This window comes from Pituophis catenifer, unplaced genomic scaffold, assembly GCF_029215685.1.
Source record: "Pituophis catenifer annectens isolate HBS135680 unplaced genomic scaffold, rPitCat1.0.hap2 SCAF_1, whole genome shotgun sequence".
NCBI classification, from domain to species: Eukaryota; Metazoa; Chordata; class Lepidosauria; order Squamata; family Colubridae; genus Pituophis; species Pituophis catenifer.
In genome coordinates, this window is record NW_027256881.1 from 158,131,304 (window position 1) to 158,152,367 (window position 21,064).

The window sequence follows — 21,064 nt, forward strand, 5'->3', positions numbered from 1 at the left end:
ACAACACAACAAATCATAGTCACATGACCGTGGGATGCTGCAAATGGCTGTAAAGATGAATCAGAGGCCAAGAATCCAAAATGCAATCATGTGACTCTGGCGGTATGACTGTCATAACTTCAAAATCGGATCATAAGGGGCTTTTCGGGATCTGTCATATCTTTAAACAATTGCTAAGCGATTGGTCGTAAGTCAAAAACTACCTATATTGAAAATGTGTGAATGAGAGAAAGTTTAGTTTAGATTATTTTTTTTTTACGTAAAGTGTGGGAAATAAATAATATCTTACCCTTTCCTTATGTTTCTGAAGTATATATTAACAGAATAGATGGACTGAAACAGGCAGGTGACTCTGGTGAGGAAGAAGACTGATAACAGAAACTGGATTTTTGCCTTTTTTCCTGATATAAAAAAGATATTATATGGGTACAATAAAGGACATTGTACATGTTAGAAGGTGCTAATATCAGTAAAAGCAGATGGGCTTGGAACTTTTTTAAAGGCATCGGGTCAGACCATAAATCTAGCTACAAAGGTCATAGAATAATTTACATGGTTTTCTTTATTCCTGTGGAATAATGCTGAAGTATATAACCAATTACATTGGTTAGTTGGGGATTGTTTTGCATTCTATGGGCCAGGAGTTCAGTAATCATTATAGTTTTTATGCCATGTATCTCCAAACACTTTGGTTCCTTTTTTTAAAGTGAGCATTTTCCCATAACGTAATTGAATAGCTTGAATTATAAAATATTCCATTTGAATATGGAGTTGAAGGTTGGTTGCCATATGTAAAAAGAGCAGCATGTATTGGAAATATAGCATTTGTAAGAATAAGTGGAATCTTATGAAGCAGGGAGGGTGCTATGAAAGTACTATACCTCTTCGTTTGTTGAACCTATTTATGAATAAAGTATAAGGAATGTTTGTGGCGATATTAGAGGTGTGTTGTTTTGAGATATGAAGGTACATGTCACTTTGGATGGAGATGATGCCCTTTGCAGCAAACGTTAGATAGGCAGTATGATGCAATAAGACATATGGATCTGGAAGGTAATATATTGACGCCCAATATAGTTGTGTTGACAGAGAAAAAAAGTGTGCATTTGAAAGATATAGCAAAAACTAGAAAAATAGATAAAATAACTAAAGTCATACTTCTTGATAAAATGTTTATTGGAAGAATGAAGAAATTTGAAGAAGTGACTATGTTGATAGGCAGACAGTAGAATCAATGTTTGTCAAGAGAAGCAAAAAGATCGTTTGTATAATTGTGCTTCTGCTCACTTTACTATATAACCTGGAGAACTAGACAGGGCGGTAGAAACATTGCTACTGTGTCTTATATTTTTTGAACCCCGAAATAAGCACTTGGCCTTATTTTTGGGGAGGTCTTATTATTTTGGGGCACGTGGAACAAGATGGGGCTCCTCTTGCCGTCTTACCTGATTTCCAGCTCTGCGTTTAAATATTTTTGGGGAGGGCTTATTTTCAGGGGGAGGCTTATTTTAGCACATGCACTCAAAAGCCCGATTGGGCTTATTATCAGGGTATGTCTTATTTTCGGGTAAATGTAAATTGAGTACAGTGGTAATGAATTGCTTAAGTATGAATGATACAAAAAGAAGAGATAGGTTGGGAATAAATGTGTGTGAATGAATGTGGTCCAGATAAAATAAATAAATAAATAAAATTATGCTTTAGTGATTCGATCATATAGTGAAAATAAATGAGGATTTTCTCGCAAATAATGAAGGAAGAGTGGATTTATTTATTCAATTTGTATAACTGCTCCTCTCAACAAATGGCGATGTATTAAATATAAATCAAGTATAAAAATAATTATAACAATAATGAATGAAAATAAATAGCAGCTAAGAAAACATCATACTCCATAATTACAAATACAATGAAAAACTTGCACATACTCGGGGGCTCAGACTCAGTCATAAAGCCAGATCTTTAGGGCCTCATGAAAGGCCTGTAGAATTCTGATCCCAATCTCCAGAGAGAAGATCCAGAGAGAGGATTCAATAAGATCCCAATCTCCAGAGAGAGGATCCAGAGAGAAGATTCAATAAGATCCCAATCTCCAGAGAGAGGATTTCAATAAGATAGGTTCTGTGGCAGGCAAGAGTCACTTTCAAGTCCTGCCATCCAAAGTTCCTTAGTTGATGGGACCCAAGGAATGCCCATCCTGATGGATTGGATTGGACAAGAAGGAACAACTGGGGAAAGACGGTCCCTCAAATGACCCAGTTCCAACCCAAGAGGGGCTTTAAAGGTGACAAATTACACTTTGAATTGCACCTGGAAGCACACCAACAAACACTGTGCCTCATGTGCTATTCAGTGCTATTTTTTATTTGTGCTGCTGCATTCTGCACCAGTTGAATTGTCAAGAGGAAGGGAAGACTGGGAAAGCCAAGAGTGGATGTTGAAGGAATTAAAAAAAAAAAAGAATTAAGAAAACAAAAGACACTGTATGAATTGATCAGTTGAATGGAAAAATGTCTTACAGGAATAGAAAGCGATAGAGAGTTATGGTTATATATGGAGAGGTATGATGAGTGGTGTTCATCTAGATTGGATTTAGGTAAATTTTATTTTCTCTTCTCTTTCGCCTTTAACTTTTTTATCTTATTACTTGTAACACTTTTTCTCTGATTTGCATAATATTGCTTATTCCAAAAGGGAATAGCATTATGAATTTATATGAAGCAGTTCAATATCACCTCCTATTTTAAAAAAAATCTCAGATCAGGCTACAATTAAAACATTAGGTTAAAGGAATTAAGATATATATTAAAAAATTTTAAAGGACACAAAAGAAAATAAAGAAAATATATAAGGGGAGTGACATATAACAAGGCCCTTTCTGTGGTGATGTCCCAAATGTGGAACTCTTTTTGTGAAGAAATACATAAGTTATTGGTTCCATTAATATGGTGCTGAACCAATCTTTGATTCAACTTTCATGATTAATTAAAAACTATGATAGCAAATGTGGTTTTGGTTTCACTGGTGCTCATTTTATTACTTTTTTTTTTTACTATCCTTCATGGTATTTTTAGTTTTTAATTTGTTTTGTTACCTTTTAATGGAGGAGGTTACCAAATGAAATGAACAAATAAAATAATAATATAATTGCTTCTCTTCTTTTAAATCCGTGATAAGAAACATCCATCAATTGTGTGTTTCTGTGATTTTTCTCATCATATTGGTATTTTAGTATATAACTATTATTATTTACACTTAAGAATTGGGGCAAATATCTGAAGTTAATGATAACAAATTGTATTTCTTTATTTATTCGTTTTATACCCATCACAGTAAAAAAAGACTCTTAGCAGCAATGAGACAGCCCATATAATACATCAAAATAAAATAAAAAAGATAAAATTGATCTGAACAACACCACACACTTCCAAACCAATAAAAAGTGGAGTCACTTCATATCTCAAAGGTTTCCTGAAATAAGACAGTTTATTAAAAATGTCAGAATGCCAACAACACTGATTGAATTTTTAAAAGGAGGCTATTCCTGAGTGCAAAGGCATGATAGATAGAGATGGCATAAATAAAGATGGACCTTTAAGCCAGTTTTGACTCCTGGCAATTTCCTGGACAAGATTTTTAGAAGTTGTTTGCCTTTGCCTTCTTCCTAGGGCTGAAAGGGAGAGGTCCCAAGGTCACGCAGGCCCAAGGTCACACAGCTGGCTAAGGCAGAACTGGGATGGATATATAGATTGGTTGTCTGTTTTTAATCTAAAGGGCCATGGATTTGTGTGCCACAACCTTTAAACAGGCATATGGAAATTTAGATCCACGGCTTATGGATCCACACGGGAAGTAAGGGGGAAACAAATAACACAATGTAGTGACAACATCCCACAGTTCAGGGGCTTGCACCAGACACTGGGACACAAGAATTATAATGGAATTATAATTATAATTTGGATTATGGCATTATTGTGCATATGACATTATGCAATTTATTGTGGCTATTTCAGTGTGCTAGGCATTTCTTCCCACCCAGCATTTCTACCTTCTTCTGATACCAGCAGTTGTTTTAAATGGAAGCCACATGTGTGGTTTTCCTTTGCAGGAACTCACTGTAAAAGAAATAAAGATCTCCACCACAAATCTAAATTGTATCTCTATTTATGAATTATTTTTGTACTTTTAAAACATTTCAATTCTTCTGCTTATTGAGATGTGCTTTTGAAAGTGATAAAACTGGCAAAGATTTCAGTGTCACCAGTACCATTTCAGCTGACAAACTCTTGGGCTGAACCTTTTACAATGTACTTTAATCTACATTTCAGGTGGTACATGTGTCGTTAATCCCACGGATCTCTTTTGCTCAGTTCCCGGTCGCTTATCGTTACTCAGCTCCACTTCCAAATACAAAGTGACCATTGCAGAAGTGAAAAGGCGATTGTCTCCACCAGAATGTCTCAATGCCTCTCTTTTGGGAGGGATTTTGAGAAGGTAAGAAACAAAAAACTAAGTGCATGAGGGCATATAAAGATCAGAAGAGGGAAGAAGAGCATCCATATCCTTGCTTATTGTTTCATTTTATTTATTCTTGTAGAAGTAAAGTTGTTAACTTGCAAACTAAGAACAGGCAACTCTTAAGCAGAGATTGTGGATATTTGTAAATAATCAAATAATCGAAAACAAATGCCAGCAAAGCTAAAGAGAAGATTGTCTTCACCTTCCTCCACATTTCTTTCCTGATAGAGCAAAATCCAAAAATGGAGGGCGGTGTTTAAGAGAGAAACTGGACAGGCTGGGCCTCAATCTGCCTGCTGGAAGGAGAAAAGCAGCCAATGTCACCCTCTTGACATCCTTGGTGGAAGGTAAGATTTGTTCTAACTGTGATGTTAGACTTTTTGGCTTCTGCTCCTGGGCTACACTTACATTTCTGAGTAAAAAAGGTAAAGGTTCCCCTTGCACATATGTGCTAGTTGTTCCCAACTCTAGGGTGCGGTGCTCATCTCCGTTTCAAAGCCAAAGAGCCAGCGCTGTCCAAAGACGTCTCCATGGTCATGTGGCCAAAGGCGCACAGAATGCTGTTACCTTCCCACCAAAGTGGTCCCTATTTTTCTACTTGCATTTTTTACATGCTTTCGACTAGATATTCAAACCACTGAACTGCCGGTCTTTTGATCGACAAGCTCAGCATCTTAGCCACTGAGCCACCGCATCCCCTACATTTCGGAGTACTCGGAAACAAATGAGAAGATCTTAAAAATAGTTAGACAAAGACTGTAAAATCAGGAAATTAATATAAGTGGCATGATTCCTGAAGATTCCCATGGTAATTCACTTCTAAATTTTATATGAGGTGGAAAAATAATTGGAGAGAGAATGGAGCAGGGGGGGATAGAAAGGGAAATTTTAAAAAAATAATAGAGTCATGCTAATATTTATTGTAAATCCTTAGCAGGATGCACTCAATTACAAAAGTTAATTGACAAAATAGTTACTGTGGCACATAAATGTTTTTGTTGACACGTCTACATTTATGGTATTAAGAAATATGTAGGAATAAACCAATGATCAGCCTCCAAAATAGGTCTTAAAACACACACAAAATTAACTCTCAGATTATGTTTTAGCAGTTTAAAGAATATTATCCACTTTTATTAGTGGGATTATCAGTTAACCTATGTATGAGAGAGACTGTTTAGGCACCAATGTGTTGTTCTTACATGAGCAATTGAGAAATAAAAAATTCAAAAATGATGTTTTGTCCTAACAGTATGGCTAGCTTTTCTTTCAGTAAAATAGCATACATTTTTTTTCAGTCCCTCACCATAGCCTCAGTTGGGTAAACTGATAAGAAATAAAGTGTTTGTAAACTAGAAATAATGTATAGCATTGTTGCAGCTTTAGTTTTGCAGGAGGATGAGTAAAGAGTAGAAAAGGGAGTCTTGTATTTCTCCATCATTGTTTACATTTTCCTCATAGAGGACAGGAGAATATGAAATACATCTATGGCTTAGGAGAAAGTGTTTTAATATTTCAGCCTTCTCCATAAATCAGATTATGGCTGATGTGGGCTTTTAGGATTTGATTTTTTAAAAAATTCAGTCCACAACTCCAGAATATTTGTAGGCAACAACAGTCTTTTTCTCTTAGCCTCACTTGATAAACTTAACTAAGTACACTGGGGTTCCATTGTGAATTTCTCCTTCCTCTCAATTCTTGATAATACAGAGATGCTATTTGTATTTTATACTGCAAAGCAAGATAATTTTTCAGGTTATTAACTGGCTTTTCTTGGGGTGATAAAATAGTTTGACTTTTATCCTTTATCTTTATCCATCTGCACAGAATAGATCATATATTGCCATCATCATCCTCTGTAGAACGCTAGCATTTTTCTCCATATCAACTGTCTTCAGCAAACTTCTTCAGTTTTTCCTTGGTGTAACAAACCTTCAGCACATTGTTTTTATAACTTTAACTATAAATCAATAGCTACATTCATCTGGGTTGCCAGCCACTACTTCCATTCTGGCACAAAGTGATATGGTGGCTATGCCACGGACAAGTTTTTTGTTTTTTTAATTTGATTTATATGCCGCCCTTCTCTGGAGACTCAGGGCGGCTTACAATGTGTTAAGTAATAGCCTTCATACTTTTGTATATTTATACAAAGTCAGCTTATTGCCCCCACAATCTGGGTCCTCATTTTACCTACCTTAGAAAGGATGGAAGGCTGAGTCAACCTTGAGCCTGGTGAGATTTGAACTTACAGTAATTGCAGACAGCTTGATGTTAATAACAGTGCTTTAGTCTGCTGCGCCACCAGGCTCAGTACGATGAGCCAGCAAATAGTCATAGCAGCTAGAGGCACATCATATTACTTCCTCCTGGGGAAGATTTATTTTTCTGAGGCCTTCACAATGGTTCATTTGTAGTTCTGCTATAGATAACAATCTCTAGGTCAGTTCCCTATCTAGGCAGGAAATGAGCAATGTGGTGCTGTTTTCCTGAACAACACAAAAGAACAAATTGGTATGATTACAGTGTCAAATACCAGTTTGCCACTCCTCTATTAGGAATATTTCATTCTTTCTAACCAAAGTTGAAATTTGTGAACTGTGATTGCTGTGAATTTTTGATCCCACATATCCCTTTTCCCTTGGTAAGAACTTTTTGAAAGATAAAAGGTTCAATATACCTCATTTTAAAATTATTGCATTAACACTGCTCTCACCCTCACATCAGAAGCATCAATGCACAGAACAAAAGAAAGGTTCCCTCTTAACACAGGATGCCTACACAAAGCTCTCTTTTAAATCTAGAAATGCCTGTTTACACTTGGGAATTTAGTGAACTTTATTGAGCTGCCTCCTGGTTACACGTAGAGAGGTTTTGCATTGCAGCAGGGATATCCAGCATCAAAATGGTGGATGCAACTGAGTGGTTGATGACCCCCCCCTCCTTTTATGGTGAATCATATGCATTATGGACACAAACATAAAAGAGGCAGGGGTTTGATCACCTAGCTGTATTCACCATTTTGATGCCATTGACTCTATATACAGAACTGAAAATATCCCTGCTTCGATTAAAAATAAGGTACTAATCAGCCATAGAATCTCACGGCTCTGGGGAAGATCTTACTTCCATCTTGGATATTGGAGGTTGTAAGACATCAGGCTAATGGTGTAACCTAAATAAGACATAGACCATCAACAGATACATACCATGTTTTCCTGAAAATAAGACCCTGTCTTATATTTTTTTGAACCTCGAAATAAGCGCTTGGCCTTATTTTTGGGGAGGTCTTATTATTTGGGGGCGCATGGTGCAAGATGGGGCTCCTCTTGCCGCCTTACCTGATTTCCAGCTCTGCGTTTAAATATTATTGGGGAGGGCTTATTTTGGGGGGGAAGCTTATTTTAGCACATGCGTCCAAAAGCCAATTGGGCTTATTATCAGGGGATGTCTTATTTTTGGGGAAACAGAGTAGAAATAAACCATATTTGTATAGTTTCAAAAGAGGCAATCTAAAACGCTAAGAAGAAGAAAAAAGACCAGAACACATCTTTTCTAGCAACCGACATACAGATAAACAGGGATTAATATTACAAACAGAAAACAATACCCTAATCAAGGAATTGCCAAAGAGAAAACAACACTCCCATCAAAACTACTAGGGCAAGCTATTGTATATCAAGGGGAAGCAAACCCCACATTCATTCATACCGACTATCCCAGGGGTGTCAAACTCAAGGCCCGCGAGCCGGATTCGGCCCACAGGGTGCTTAGATCTGGCCCATTGGGCCAGCCTGGAAATAGCAAAAGACCAACCCATGGTGTTTTTGCTAGCAAAAATGGTGAGGGGAGCCATGCACAGCCCTCCCATTGCCCCTTTTTCAGCCTGGACAGCCTCCTGCAGCACCCTGCTGGCCAAAATGGGCCATGGGGAGCACAGGCATCTCCCCATGCCCCACTTTAGCTGGCAGGGTGCTGCAGGAGGCCTTCCAGGGTGCAGAGTGGCTGGCAGAGTGCTGCAGGAGGCATCCGTCCCATCTGCCGTCCGTCCCATCTCCCTCCCTCCCTTTCCTGGCCAGCCCGCAGAGGACAACTACAATTCTGATCTGGCCCTTGAAGAAATCCAGTTTGACACCCCTGGACTATCTCAAATAATTAGGTAAAGAAACATCTGCAAGCAAGCAAGCTACCAAACAAGTTCAGAAAACACCAAGGAGTCCCAAGTAATACAGTTCAGAAAAGCGCAATTGAAATTCATCTAGATTAATAGTTACAGTAAATTGGCTACTTTAAGACTGGAAAAGACTGGAACAATCTTCAATTGTTCCTCATGCTCTTCTACAGTAAATAACAATATCATCCAAATATGGTTCGTAGCATTTTCCCTGGCCCACAAATATTTGGTCTCTGGAGAGTATGTGAAATACAGATACGGTAGTCCTTGTATAGCAAATTCCTCAAACAGCAACAGTTTGCAATTACAATACACTGGTGATGAAAATATACCTTTGCACCAAATCCTCACATATGTAAGCTTTGCTGCTCTGTAAAGCAAAGGAAAGCTGAAGTTCATATGTGCAGTCATGGATTCACATAGTAACCATTTTGCTTAATGACTGAGTTGTGGCTCCCAGTTGTGATTCCTAAATGAGGACTGCCTGTACAGAAGAAGCTTTCACTTTGGGAGAGTCAATGGAAGTTCCCAGTCATCTAGGTTATGGTTGTCCCAAAGGTGTTTTTTTCAAGAGGCAACTGGACTTTCTGGTAGAAAGTCTCTTGACAACCAGAAAGTCCAGTTGCCCCTTGAAAAAAGCATCTTTGATTTTACTTTGGGAGTTTCCTTGAAAGAAATTTGTCAATATCCCTTACTTAAATCCAAAGTAAATAAGTATTTTCCATATATGTTTATTAGATTTTCTATTCTTAGGCCAGGCTAACTATCAAACAGTTGCTTGCTTAAGAAGTCTTAGGTCTACACAAAATTTAACTTCTTTTTTGTCTTAGGAACTAAAACTATGTGTGAAGACCATTTTACTAGTCAAGAACAGATTTTTTTCCCCCTTCTTTCTTCAGGGCATCTGTGTAATATGATATGTAATATGATCTCTGTTTCTGTGCTCTACTAATGTAGTAGTGCCTGGCTTATTTGTAAAAATATCAATGAAGACTTCTTAGATCTGCTTTTTGTTGAGAAGATAAGCTGAATTTTACCTATGTCTCAATGCATTCGGTATGAGTGTATGTGACAATTGCTCTGCTGAATAATCCAACCTAGGAGCTCACAATTCTAGACTTAGCTGTTTTCTTTCAATCCACTGGTTGACATGACAGGCTGTGGTTTCTTCACCCTCAAGTCTATTTTGCGGTTGGCAGGTTCTGCTTTGTGGATTGCATCTTGCATTCCTGGCAGGCAGCAGAAGCTACACTCTATCTGTCCCTTTCTAGTGATTTGTTTCTGGCTTTTATATCATACCTGCATTTTGCATATTTGGCAGTAGTTTTGGGTGTTCCTTGCCTTGTCACCTAGTTTCTGCAGTTTTTCTCCTTGACTGAGAACTTTATTAGGAACTTTACTAGTCCAACTGTCCTTCACCCCATCTATGACATTTCTTGATTATCTTCCACACAGCATAACTTAAAAGGGCTGCTTCCTGTGGAAAGCCTGTGACTCTTCTCTATATAAGGAAGGCACGCGTTCCAGTGTTTGAATCATCCTGGGCAGGTTTCTTTTACATGTTTTTCAGAGTCTGATTTAATCATTCAGTTAATCCATCTGTCTGTGGGTTCTCCTGCCAGATATCCCCAGTGCTATATATAAATGCCTTAGCAAAACAGATTGGAAGTTTGGGGCTTGATCTGTGAAAATCTCATTAGGTACACCCACTCTACTGAACAGTTTAAGCAACTCATTGGCAATGACTTTTGTGGTAACTGCAGAAGGGAATTGCCGCAGGGCATCTCATAGCATAATCAGAAATTACAAGGCTAGGCTGATTTCCTTTGGCTGACTTTGGCAAGGGACCAGCAATGTCCATAGCAATTCTAGAAAATAGAAAGGGGGACAAAAGGATTTTTTTTCCATGGGTGTCTTGTTTTGCCCTTCCTTGGGGGTCTTCCCTAACTCTATAAGAAAAACCCAATTATTCTCTGCAAATCAGAATGTGCTACTCGCTCATCACCATTTTCAACCACTGCCCTCCTACAACTTATCAAAGTAGGGTCCCTTTTCTTGGAGAGGTCTAATATCTACCTCCTATTTGTACTTTAAAGACTAGATTTTGTGCCTGTTCACCTATCAGTCTTTCTTTATGTGGCTGCTTCTCTGGATCAAAGATGTGGCTAGGCTAGCAATACATCGGAAGAGAATTCTGCTCCTCATTGTTTTTCTTGTTCTTGTAATTATTTATTATAAAACTTCTTTCCAGGCATTATAGCCAACATTTATTCTTCTAGTACTTTGGGCTGAATGCACCCTATATCATTCTTTTCTCAAGTAAGATTGCAGGCTATTGAAAACAGAATGAGTTTCATGATACATCAGAGGTGTTTCTGATTAAGATATTGAACGAGGAAATAAGTCCGCTACGTTCACCCATGTATTCATGCATACATACAAAGCTCATATTTACTCACAGACCTATAACAAAAGAGAAGAAGGGATGATTGTGAACTGGCACTTTCCCAAGATTACCATCATTTTATCAAATAAACCCAATCTGGCAAGCATTAAAAATAGCAAATGTTGTTTAAGTGTTCTGTCAGCAGTTTTTTTTTCTTGAATAAAGTTCTATCATATGTTCTGAAGAGCCTTGGTGGCGCAGCAGACTAAAGTGCTGTTAAGTAGCACCAGCTGCCTGCAATTACTGCAAGTTCAAATCTCACCAGGCTCAAGGTTGACTCAGCCTTCCATCCTTTCGAGGTAGGTAAAATGAGGACCCGGATTGTGGGGGCAATAAGATGACTTTGTATAAAAAAGAACTTGGTGGGGGGCAAAAGCCCTACTAAGCAGGTATATTCAAAAGTATGAAGGCTATTGCTTAATGCATTGTAAGCCACCCTGAGTCTCTGGAGAAGGGTGGCATATAAATCGAACCAATAAATAAATAAATAAATAAATTTGTCAATGGATCACAAGATCACACCTCTGACTGTGTTAAAAGAATATCAAAATGTGTTTGTCTTGTATTCAGATACAGAGTTTTCTACTTTCACCTTTATGACTAAATTCCTGAGCTATATTAGACTTAAAAATTTCTGTGAAATTTTCTAGTTAAAAACGTAGGTAAGATAGAAATCAAATATATCAAGTTATCAACACATATACACAGTGGTAGAAAATATTTTAGAAGAATTGGGTATATTAGGTAAAATGCTAATTCAGGTTGGGCAAAATGCTAATATTAGGCTGGGCATGCTGTGTCCCATCAGCCAAGGAATGTCAGATGGTGGAGACAAGGTGATGTGCCTTCTCTGCCACAGTCCCTGCCTTCTGGAACATTCTCCATTCAGAGTTGAGGATGGCCCCAACCCTGTTGGCCTTTTATAAGAAGACTTGGTTTTGTGCCCAAGCCTAAGGCCCCAAATGTGTTAAGAGTCCTGTTTCCTGGCTGTATTGACATCTATGATGACATATTTTTTCTTGGCTGCCGTGTATGTGTGTGTATCTATATCTATCTATATATAGATAGATATCTAGAGAGAGAGAGAGATAGGTATAGAGATAGATAAATAGATAGATAGATAGATAGATAGATAGATAGATAGATAGATAGATAGATAGATAGATAGATAGATGATAGACAGACAGACAGACAGACAGACAGACAGACAGACAGATACATACATACATACATACATACATATAAATTTTGTAATGGTTTTTAATTGTTTTATGATTGTTTGCTGCCCAGGCTCAATTCTTTGAGGTGGGCAGCTATAGAAATCAAACAAATAAATCATTATGCAAAGAAAAGTGCATTGTTTGGAGAGCTATGCATTAAAACAAATGCAAGTGCTTAAACAAATCTTCACTACGGTGAACTGAATTTGAGTCACACAGATGAAATGTTGAGGAAAAATTGAATTCATCCAATTTATATTAGTAAGAAATTAGTAAGACAAGCTAATATTGGCATGTAGTTGCTTCACCCACTCCAGTTGTTCACATGGTATCCCTCTAGCATGCATTGGCTTCTTCAAAATTGGATTTCAATTCTCAAGAAAGACTATCAAGGCACGGAGCACATGCCTGATATCTGGATGATGGGATGAACAAAACATGTAGCTCAAGGTTGGCTTCAGAGGTGAGGATTTATTTTTGGTCAAGCCACAGGCACAACCTTGAGCAAACCATCCAGCATCTCAGTCCCATTGGCCTTTGGCGCAGTGTAAAGACCCTTCAAATGAATAATACATGAAAGATCCAAAGGAAACAAAACAGTGACAAAGTACACAGACTCACAAAGTGCTTGTAAGTGCTGAAAAGTAATAGAAATAGTAGGAAAATCCCGTAAAAATATGGTAACACCTGGGGAGGAAGTAATTGTTTCTACTTCTCTAGTTGGAGGGTACAAAACTTGCATTATAAATCATATTCTCTTTGGGAGGTGATTGAGGGAGGTTCACTCCCTTCTTTCGGCAACTTCCATTAGATCCTTCTCTTAGCTTTTAGCTAGCAGCTTTCATTCCATCCAACTCCAGCACCGGAAGAGCTGAAATGGCAGCAATATTTCAGCTGAGAAGTTAACTCCATTTCTTTCTATTCAGGTGAAACCTCCTAATGTTAAGAACTGCTGCTGATTTTCCTCCTTGCTGTTTATGAATTTTAAAAGGATAAGGAGATGCTGTCTTCTCATGGGCGGTGATATTCTCGAGTGATTCATCTCAGGCAAAAACCAAGAGTCTTTTTAACTAACCAAGGTTTTAAAAGAGCCTACTTATAAAACATGCTGCTTGTATAATTCACTGGTATTTTGTCTGGTCGCAGGAGAAGCTTTGCATTTGGCCAGGGACTTTGGCTATACGTGTGAAACTGAATTCCCAGCCAAGGCAGTTGGAGAACATCTTGCCAGGCAACACATGGAACAGAAGGAACAGACAGCAAGGAAAAAAATGATCCTAGCGACAAAGTAAGTTATTTAAATGCTACCTTGTTCACATGTGACTCTAGAAGCTAACTGCTTATTTTAACCCTATACTAGGCTTCCAAGGCAAATGGTTTTGAAGTTAGGTGGATTTAACAAGTCAAATACATAAATAATAAAACAATAAAAGCATAGAAGATAATATTTATTTATATTTTGGTACTTTAAGGTATGCACAGACCAGGGGTGAGTCTACTTGCCTTTACTACCAGTTCGCAGTGGGGCCGTGTGCATGTGCTCGCTTTGCTCGTGTGCACGTGCGCTCTTCTGCGCAAGCACAGAAGCTTCTGCGCATGTGCAGAAGTGTTTTGATGACATCGGGGTCGGGTGGAGCCTCCCGCTGGTTTTACTACTGGTTCTATAGAACCGGTGCAAACCGGGGGCAACCCACCACTGGCACAGACCCAGAGGGGATGCTGAGGCCCACAGACATGCACAAAGTAACATTCCTTCATATATATCTTAATATAGTCAAATATGCACCTGTGGTAACTATTCTGACCATAGTTACTAATAAATCCATTTACATTGAACTGATTGAGATTTATTTAGAAAGAACAAGGGATACGCTCTATAAATCATTTCTAATAATATATTGGCAGTCAAAAGAAAACTTTTTGAAAGGTCTATGCGACATTGTCAAATATAGGATGCCAAATCACTTGGCGGGGTACTTTTCCTTATCTTTAAATTGTAGAAATTATTTCCTTTTCTTTCTCTTGATTTTATTTTCATAGGAAAAAAAATACAGTTTCATCCAGCATCATACCTCTACTGCAGTAGTGGTTTCCACTTACCTTTGCTACTGGTTCGGAACTGGGAGTGTGCATGCGTGGGGCGCTTCTGCGCATGCGCAGAGTGTCCATGATGACATCCGGGTAGGTGGGCAGAGCCTCCCACCGCCGCCACTACCGGTTTGCCCGAACTGGGGCGAACCGGTAGAAACCCACCACTACTCTACTATTTTGCTAGGCTAATTGGGTGGCAAAGGACAGTTGAGAGAGATTAGACTTTTTTTTCTCACAAACTTGCTGATAATGCCTAGAAGCATCGACCATCCGATGATTCATAGTCAAGTTATTATTGCTTAATGCACTGTAAGCCGCCCTGAGTCTCCGGAGAAGGGCGGCATATAAATCAAATTAAAAAAAAAAAAAAGTGATGAATGGATGGTTTTGTGCTCTTATATCATCATTACCCTCTTACAGTTAATTAGAACTTAACCAGAAAGAGTCATTTTTCTTTCTTTCTTTCTTTCTTTCTTTCTTTCTTTCTTTCTTTCTTTCTTTCTTTCTTTTTTTCTTTCTTTCTTTCTTTCTTTCTTTCTTTCTTGGAAAGCTTTATTTAGAAAAAAAAATCTGTAAGTGATGTAAGAATACAGCTTCAGAAAGTTCCCCATAGATATGTCAATTAGGGACTCAAAGCCTATATAATACAAAAGTTTCAAGTTCAAAAATGGGTTGTGCCACCTTTATCATCCTTCTACTAATACTTATTGATCATTCCAAATGTTTTCTGAGCTTGAGCCTTCTTTTTATTCAGAATATTTCTGGAATACTTGAAACAGTTCCAGTAAAATTGGAGAAGTTGGTTTGAACTTTGAGCAAAGTTTTTTGGGATTCTAACATCATTAATATCAGCATGTTAGATGAACAGATTGTAGATTCTGCAGTTAACAAGAACAGTGAGGGACAAACCAGAGAGTTGAGCTGCTGCCACAGTGATTTGCTCTTGCAATGAAACATAGAAATTAAGTATTCTTTATCTATGGAATTCTTATCTTATTATGTAAATTAAGCATTTATCAAACAGTTTAAGAAATACTGGTAAACTGTGCACAGGTATTCTGGATTTAAGAAGGTATTCTTGGGGGAAAAAACTTTCATACTTACTTTCTGTGGTAATATAATAGCAATAGCAATAGCAATAGCACTTAGATTTATATACCACTTCACAGTGCTTTACAGCCCTATCTAAGCAGTTTACAGTCAGCATATTGCCCCCAACAATCTGGGTCCTCATTTTACCAACCTCAGAAGAGTGGAAGGCTGAGTCAATCTTGAGCAGGTGAGATTCGAACTGCCAAACTGTTGGCAGCTGGCAGTCAGCAGAAGTAGCCTGCAGTATTGCATTCTAACCACTGCACCACCATGGCTCTTTTAATCAATAATAATCAATCAAATCACCTTAATCATAGATTTGAATCTAGTCTGATTCACAAGTAAATTCTACTGATAATTCTCAGGCCAATTCTAGAGATTATGAAATTGTTCAGTGAGGATTTACTCAAACAAATATGCCCAGGTCTGCTTCATTCCCTCCCCCCCCCCCGCCCCAAATTTGTACCAAGTCATGGAACATAGTAAGATGTATTTGATCTCCTAATTCATCATTTTTGTTGCAATATTTTCAGGATCAGACTCAATAATGATAATAAGAGTTAGAGGTTTAAATATATTTCTCTTTAATTATAACAGGCATTCTATATTCACTGAATATTCACAGATAGAAGCAAGGAAAATGGTGAAGGTGGCTCCTTATATATACAAGGGGTGGAGCCAAGAATGGGAGTGGTGAATTATGAATACATTAGGAACCAAAGAATAAGTTAACCCCCGATGTCCCATATATACATTATTTACACATTAGGGAATAAGGCATTTACATCTCACAATTTTTTATAGTACAGTGGACAAAATACATTGGTTGCATTGAATGAAGTCATGCTGTTGGCATACAAACAGAAGACCCAGATAGTTCCATTGACTGCAACAGGACTTTAAGTGGTTTCTTCACAACTCTGTAGTTCATTGTAGAATTATAATCTGATCCACAAACCATTCAAGGTATATGACATAATTCAGATTTAAGTGGTTTTATGGGACTGTGTAGGGTTTAATTTATAAGAATCCAGTCCAATGTGTTTATCAATCAGGCTGCCTACATTATATTGCACTAGTTCTAAGCATGTGATTATAGGCAAGGACAGCCACGTCCACTAAGGCGTGTCTTTGTATTTCTCCGTGGCCACGACTTGAAACCTGGTGACAAGAAGGAGGTTACTGAAAAGAATACATACAGTATCAAAGGGTTTCATAAAAGTAGCAAGCTTTCTGTTTCCTTTGAAAGGGAAACCTCTTTCCTACTTGATGTGTAACCCCTCTTCAAAGAATCCCCTTTGGCTATATCAGCATGCCACGATCCAAAAAAATCACCAAACTGACTTAAAGTGGCAGAAAACAAGCCTCCCCTTCTATTAGGCCACACGCAGACATTACAATCAGAAGTTCTAAAATGCACAAACATACCAGAGGCAAGCTGGCCTTATTATAAAGGGCTCTGTGGCTTCCCAAAGGAACCATAAAAAAACAATTACGCTGCTGTGACCAAACAGAATCTTAAAACATTTACTAAGACAAAAGCAAGCCAATGGGTGCATCTGCATATGTGGCAGTGTACCCTTTCAAAGTGAGCCTTTCTGCCAAGAGGTACATAGCTTTGCTTAATCTGCTTCCTCTGAAAGAAGGTTGACCCACTCTAGTGGTTTTCATTGCAGCTTTTCAGGCTGTACAGTTCGAATAATACAACCTATGTGCATTCTACTTTCATTTTTAAGGTAGTACCGGGCCTATCTAGTTTGAATTTTTTAATATATAGCTTAAGAGGTAGTAATGAAAAAGGCAAGGAAAGCCCTTTGCCAGGCATCTATGGGATGCCATCCAAATGTGTCCAGGAGAAGCGGTCCAAGAGGTCTTTGTGGCTTCTGACTGAATAATGTTTCAATTTGATGGTGTGGGTGGTGCATTGTGATAGTTTTTATTTTATTTTTTTATTTTATTTTTGGATTTATATACCGCCCTATTCCCGAAGGACTCCGGGCGGTGAACAGCCAAAAAGATAAAACACACAAATTACAAAATTTAAAAGACAATATAAAAAACCCATTAAATAATTTGGCCCAAAACAAATTAAAACACCTCTAATCTTTTAAAACAAATTTAAAATTTACAATTAAAAGGGAAGTTAGGCCAGGCCAGCCTGTTGAAATAAAAAGGTCTTGAGGGCACGGCGGAAGGTGCGTAAATCCAGGATCCTCCGTACCTCCGGGGGGAGCTCATTCCAGATGGCCCCCACAGAGAAGTCTCTCCCCCTGGGGGCTGCCAGTCAACACTGTTTGGCCGACGGCACCCTGAGGAGCCCCTCTCTATGTGAGCGTACTGGCCGGTGAGAGGCTACTGGTGGCAGAAGGTGGTCCTGTAAGTACCCAGGTCCTAAGCCATGGAGCGCTCTAAAAGTGGTAACCAAAACCTTGAAGTGCACCTGGAAGACCACCAGGAGCCAGTGCAGCTCGCGCAGGAGAGGTGTCACATGGGAACACCATGTCACTCCCATAACCAGTTGGTTATGGGAACGGCTGCATTCTGAACCAGTTGGAGCCTCCGGGTGCTCCTCAAGGGGAGCCCCATGTAGAGAGCATTACAGTAGTCCAGGTGGGAGGTGACGAGGGCATGAGTGACCCTGCGTAAGGAGTCCTGATCCAGAAAGGGACGCAACTGGCGGATCAGGTGGACCTGATAGAATAGATGTTAGATGATCTTTTCTGGTGTACCCTACCCAGTAATGTACAATGTATGAATGAAGCTTCTCAAGCCATGAGTCCAACTTGGCTTTTATGTAGCAGGTTCAGGAGCAGGGAGTGCGGGGATTGGAGAGGAGGCGAGAAAATGAATGCCTACCGAAAAGTGAATGGAGCCAGGATCATGAATGAGCAATGCCATGACCAGAATTAACTTTTTCTTTTAAATTTACACAATTGATATGATTCCTTCCCGCCTCTTTCATAATGTCTGCCTTCTGGCACATTTTTTTAAAAAATGACAAAACTCAGTGGCCACTTTTGGAAAGGTTCAGAGGGATCTGCCAAAAATTTTAAGGATACAAACTCTTTCTTGATAATCTTAACAAAAATCATCCAGGATTTTTTTTTTCTATTGATCACTGACAAAGGAAGAAAGTCAGCTATTCTGCTATGTAAAGAGCATTCATTTGCCTCTAGTGCAATCCATTCTTCTAGTAGAAATTTACATAAAGTGGTAGTAGTTATATATTATATTTGTATAATTGTGCTGAGGGAAGCATATGTAGTATGAAACTTAAAGCATTTATTAAATGAATATGGTAAGTAACCTTAATGAGTATGCATCTATTTTGATTCTAGGCAAATATGTAAAGAATTCCAGGATCTCCTAAGCCAAGACAGGTCTCCTTTGGGTTCCTCAAGACCTACTCCAATATTAGATCTGGATATTCAGAGACATTTAACACATTTCAGGTATGACCATCAAAATCTATTGAATGGAATAACTTTATTTAAAAAACAGTTCTGAAGTGTTAAGAGTACTTTCTCTGTGCAGAAGTATTAAAAGTGTTGTATATATGGAGATCTTGCCCAAAACCGACGTTTTGGCCCTTCTTGCACATGTCCTCTTCCAAGACAAAGATGAGGAAATGTCAGAATACTCCAGAGACTAGCAATCCAGGAGAAAGCTACATCTTATTGCAAATCTTTTGGTTTACAATGGTTGGGACCAAGAATGCTTTTCAAGCTCCTCTGGTGATCTGCTGTTACTGCTGGAAGATACTCTTTCGGTTTAATAATAAGGTTGTGTTTATGTGTCAAGTCATTCTATTATATTTCTCTTAAATCAGTATTGTCAGTCTTCTTGGTGTTTTTTTTTAAAAAGTAATTGATTCTTCATTTATCTCAACTGATTAATCAATATGTATTTTTATATAATTTGCATGGATTTTTGATGAAAAATTGTCTAGTTGAGTACACAGGGGTTTTGTTTGTCAGAGAACACAAAGCCCACATCCAGGGAACTTTGCACTCAACTCACACAGGCTAGGATTCCATAGAGAAGCTTTCCTCAATTTGATACACTCAAAGATGAAGCATCCAAAAAATGCATGGGATTATGGCACATATGAAGACCACACAACTGAGGAAAGCTACAGTAACAAAATAGATTGCTCAAATTATTCATTTAATCCCAGACTGCAGTTATGCTATAAATAAGAGGTCAGGTGCCCTCTAGTGATCCTTGAAAGAACTAAATGTTTCTTGTTCAAAGGAAGTAGAGTTAGTGTCACATCCTAAGGATACATGAAGGGAAAGAATATTAATATTACACTTTCACTGTTGCCTCTAAAAGAGCATTTTATTTCAAATACAATTCCACTTTGATCTAAGTAGAACAATGTGAGGAAAATTGCTTAGTTTTTCCCCCCAGATATCAGTTATATAAATATGATGGAACAGTACCATGGTTGGAACAAATACAAATGAAACATTATCTTATATCTATAATGGAAAGATGGGCTTGATTTTTCTAACAATTATTTTATAAATTCTAGAAGTTGTACAATTTTTAATTTAGTCCACATAGATAGTCTCCCTATCCTATAATAGCATGTACATTTTCCCCCAATTATTATGTTCTATGTTGTCTTCAAAACAAATAGTAATATAAGCACTACTCTTAGAACACCCATATTTTTTCTTGATTTAATTGAATTTCATGTGTTCATGTGCCAATATAATTTTGGACTAAGATCAAGTATAGAACTATAAGAATAATTATGAGCTCCAGTTGCCAAATCTCCCTAGTAATCTCTTCATCCTCCTAATATCTTCTTTATAATAATGACACTATTAAAATGCATAATGTTTATAACTTTTGTGGATCATGTCAACATCCATATAACCCCCAGAACTGCATTTGGGATTAATTTGTGTCTTCAGAGCTGGTTTTGTCTAATGGTTAAGACATTTGAGTTCTAGTCCTACCTTCAGCACAAAGTTTGCCGGGTGACCTTGGGCCAGTCACTCTCTCAGCCTAGGAGTGGGGCACTGGTAAATTTCTTCCAAAAATGCTGCTGAGAAATTTCATAGACTAGTCCATGTAGTTGCAAGAGTCAAGACTGACACAAAAGCACTAAATAAAAAATTAATTAAATAATTTTATATGACTACTGCCAAAGAGAATGTCAAGAGGAAAGGATTCCCATTAGTAGCCACATGTTTACTATGTCTTTACTTCCAACATCAGGGTAAATGCCTGAAAAAAATATGTCTAACCTTTGTTCTCTAAACAAGTAGGCTTTCACAATAACTATTTTTTTTTGCAAAGATCTATGTCGCCTGCTATAAACATGAGACTATCTAACCTAAAAACCAAAGTAGAGCCCAACTGGATCAAGTCATTGGCCATTCTGCATCACGCCATGGCCCATTAAATGTTTTCAAGGAGCTGATAAGCATTGATAAAGGGATGATAGCCCTTCTCTGCTTTGGTTTCCTAGCAGCTAATATTTAAGGTATGCTCTCTGTAATTCCTCCA

At 38.1% G+C, this 21,064-nt stretch overlaps 1 protein-coding gene across 1 annotated transcript in view; it reads left to right on the plus strand.

Moving 5' to 3' along the window:
- Positions 1 to 21,064, plus strand: part of TFAP2D (transcription factor AP-2 delta) — a 44,659-nt gene that overhangs the window by 18,292 nt on the left and 5,303 nt on the right. The window contains exons 4-7 of the mRNA XM_070956599.1: positions 4,329 to 4,494; positions 4,747 to 4,865; positions 13,505 to 13,646; positions 18,880 to 18,993. Of these exons, the coding sequence (XP_070812700.1) occupies positions 4,329 to 4,494; positions 4,747 to 4,865; positions 13,505 to 13,646; positions 18,880 to 18,993 (541 nt within the window). The remainder of the gene's footprint in view (positions 1 to 4,328; positions 4,495 to 4,746; positions 4,866 to 13,504; positions 13,647 to 18,879; positions 18,994 to 21,064) is intronic.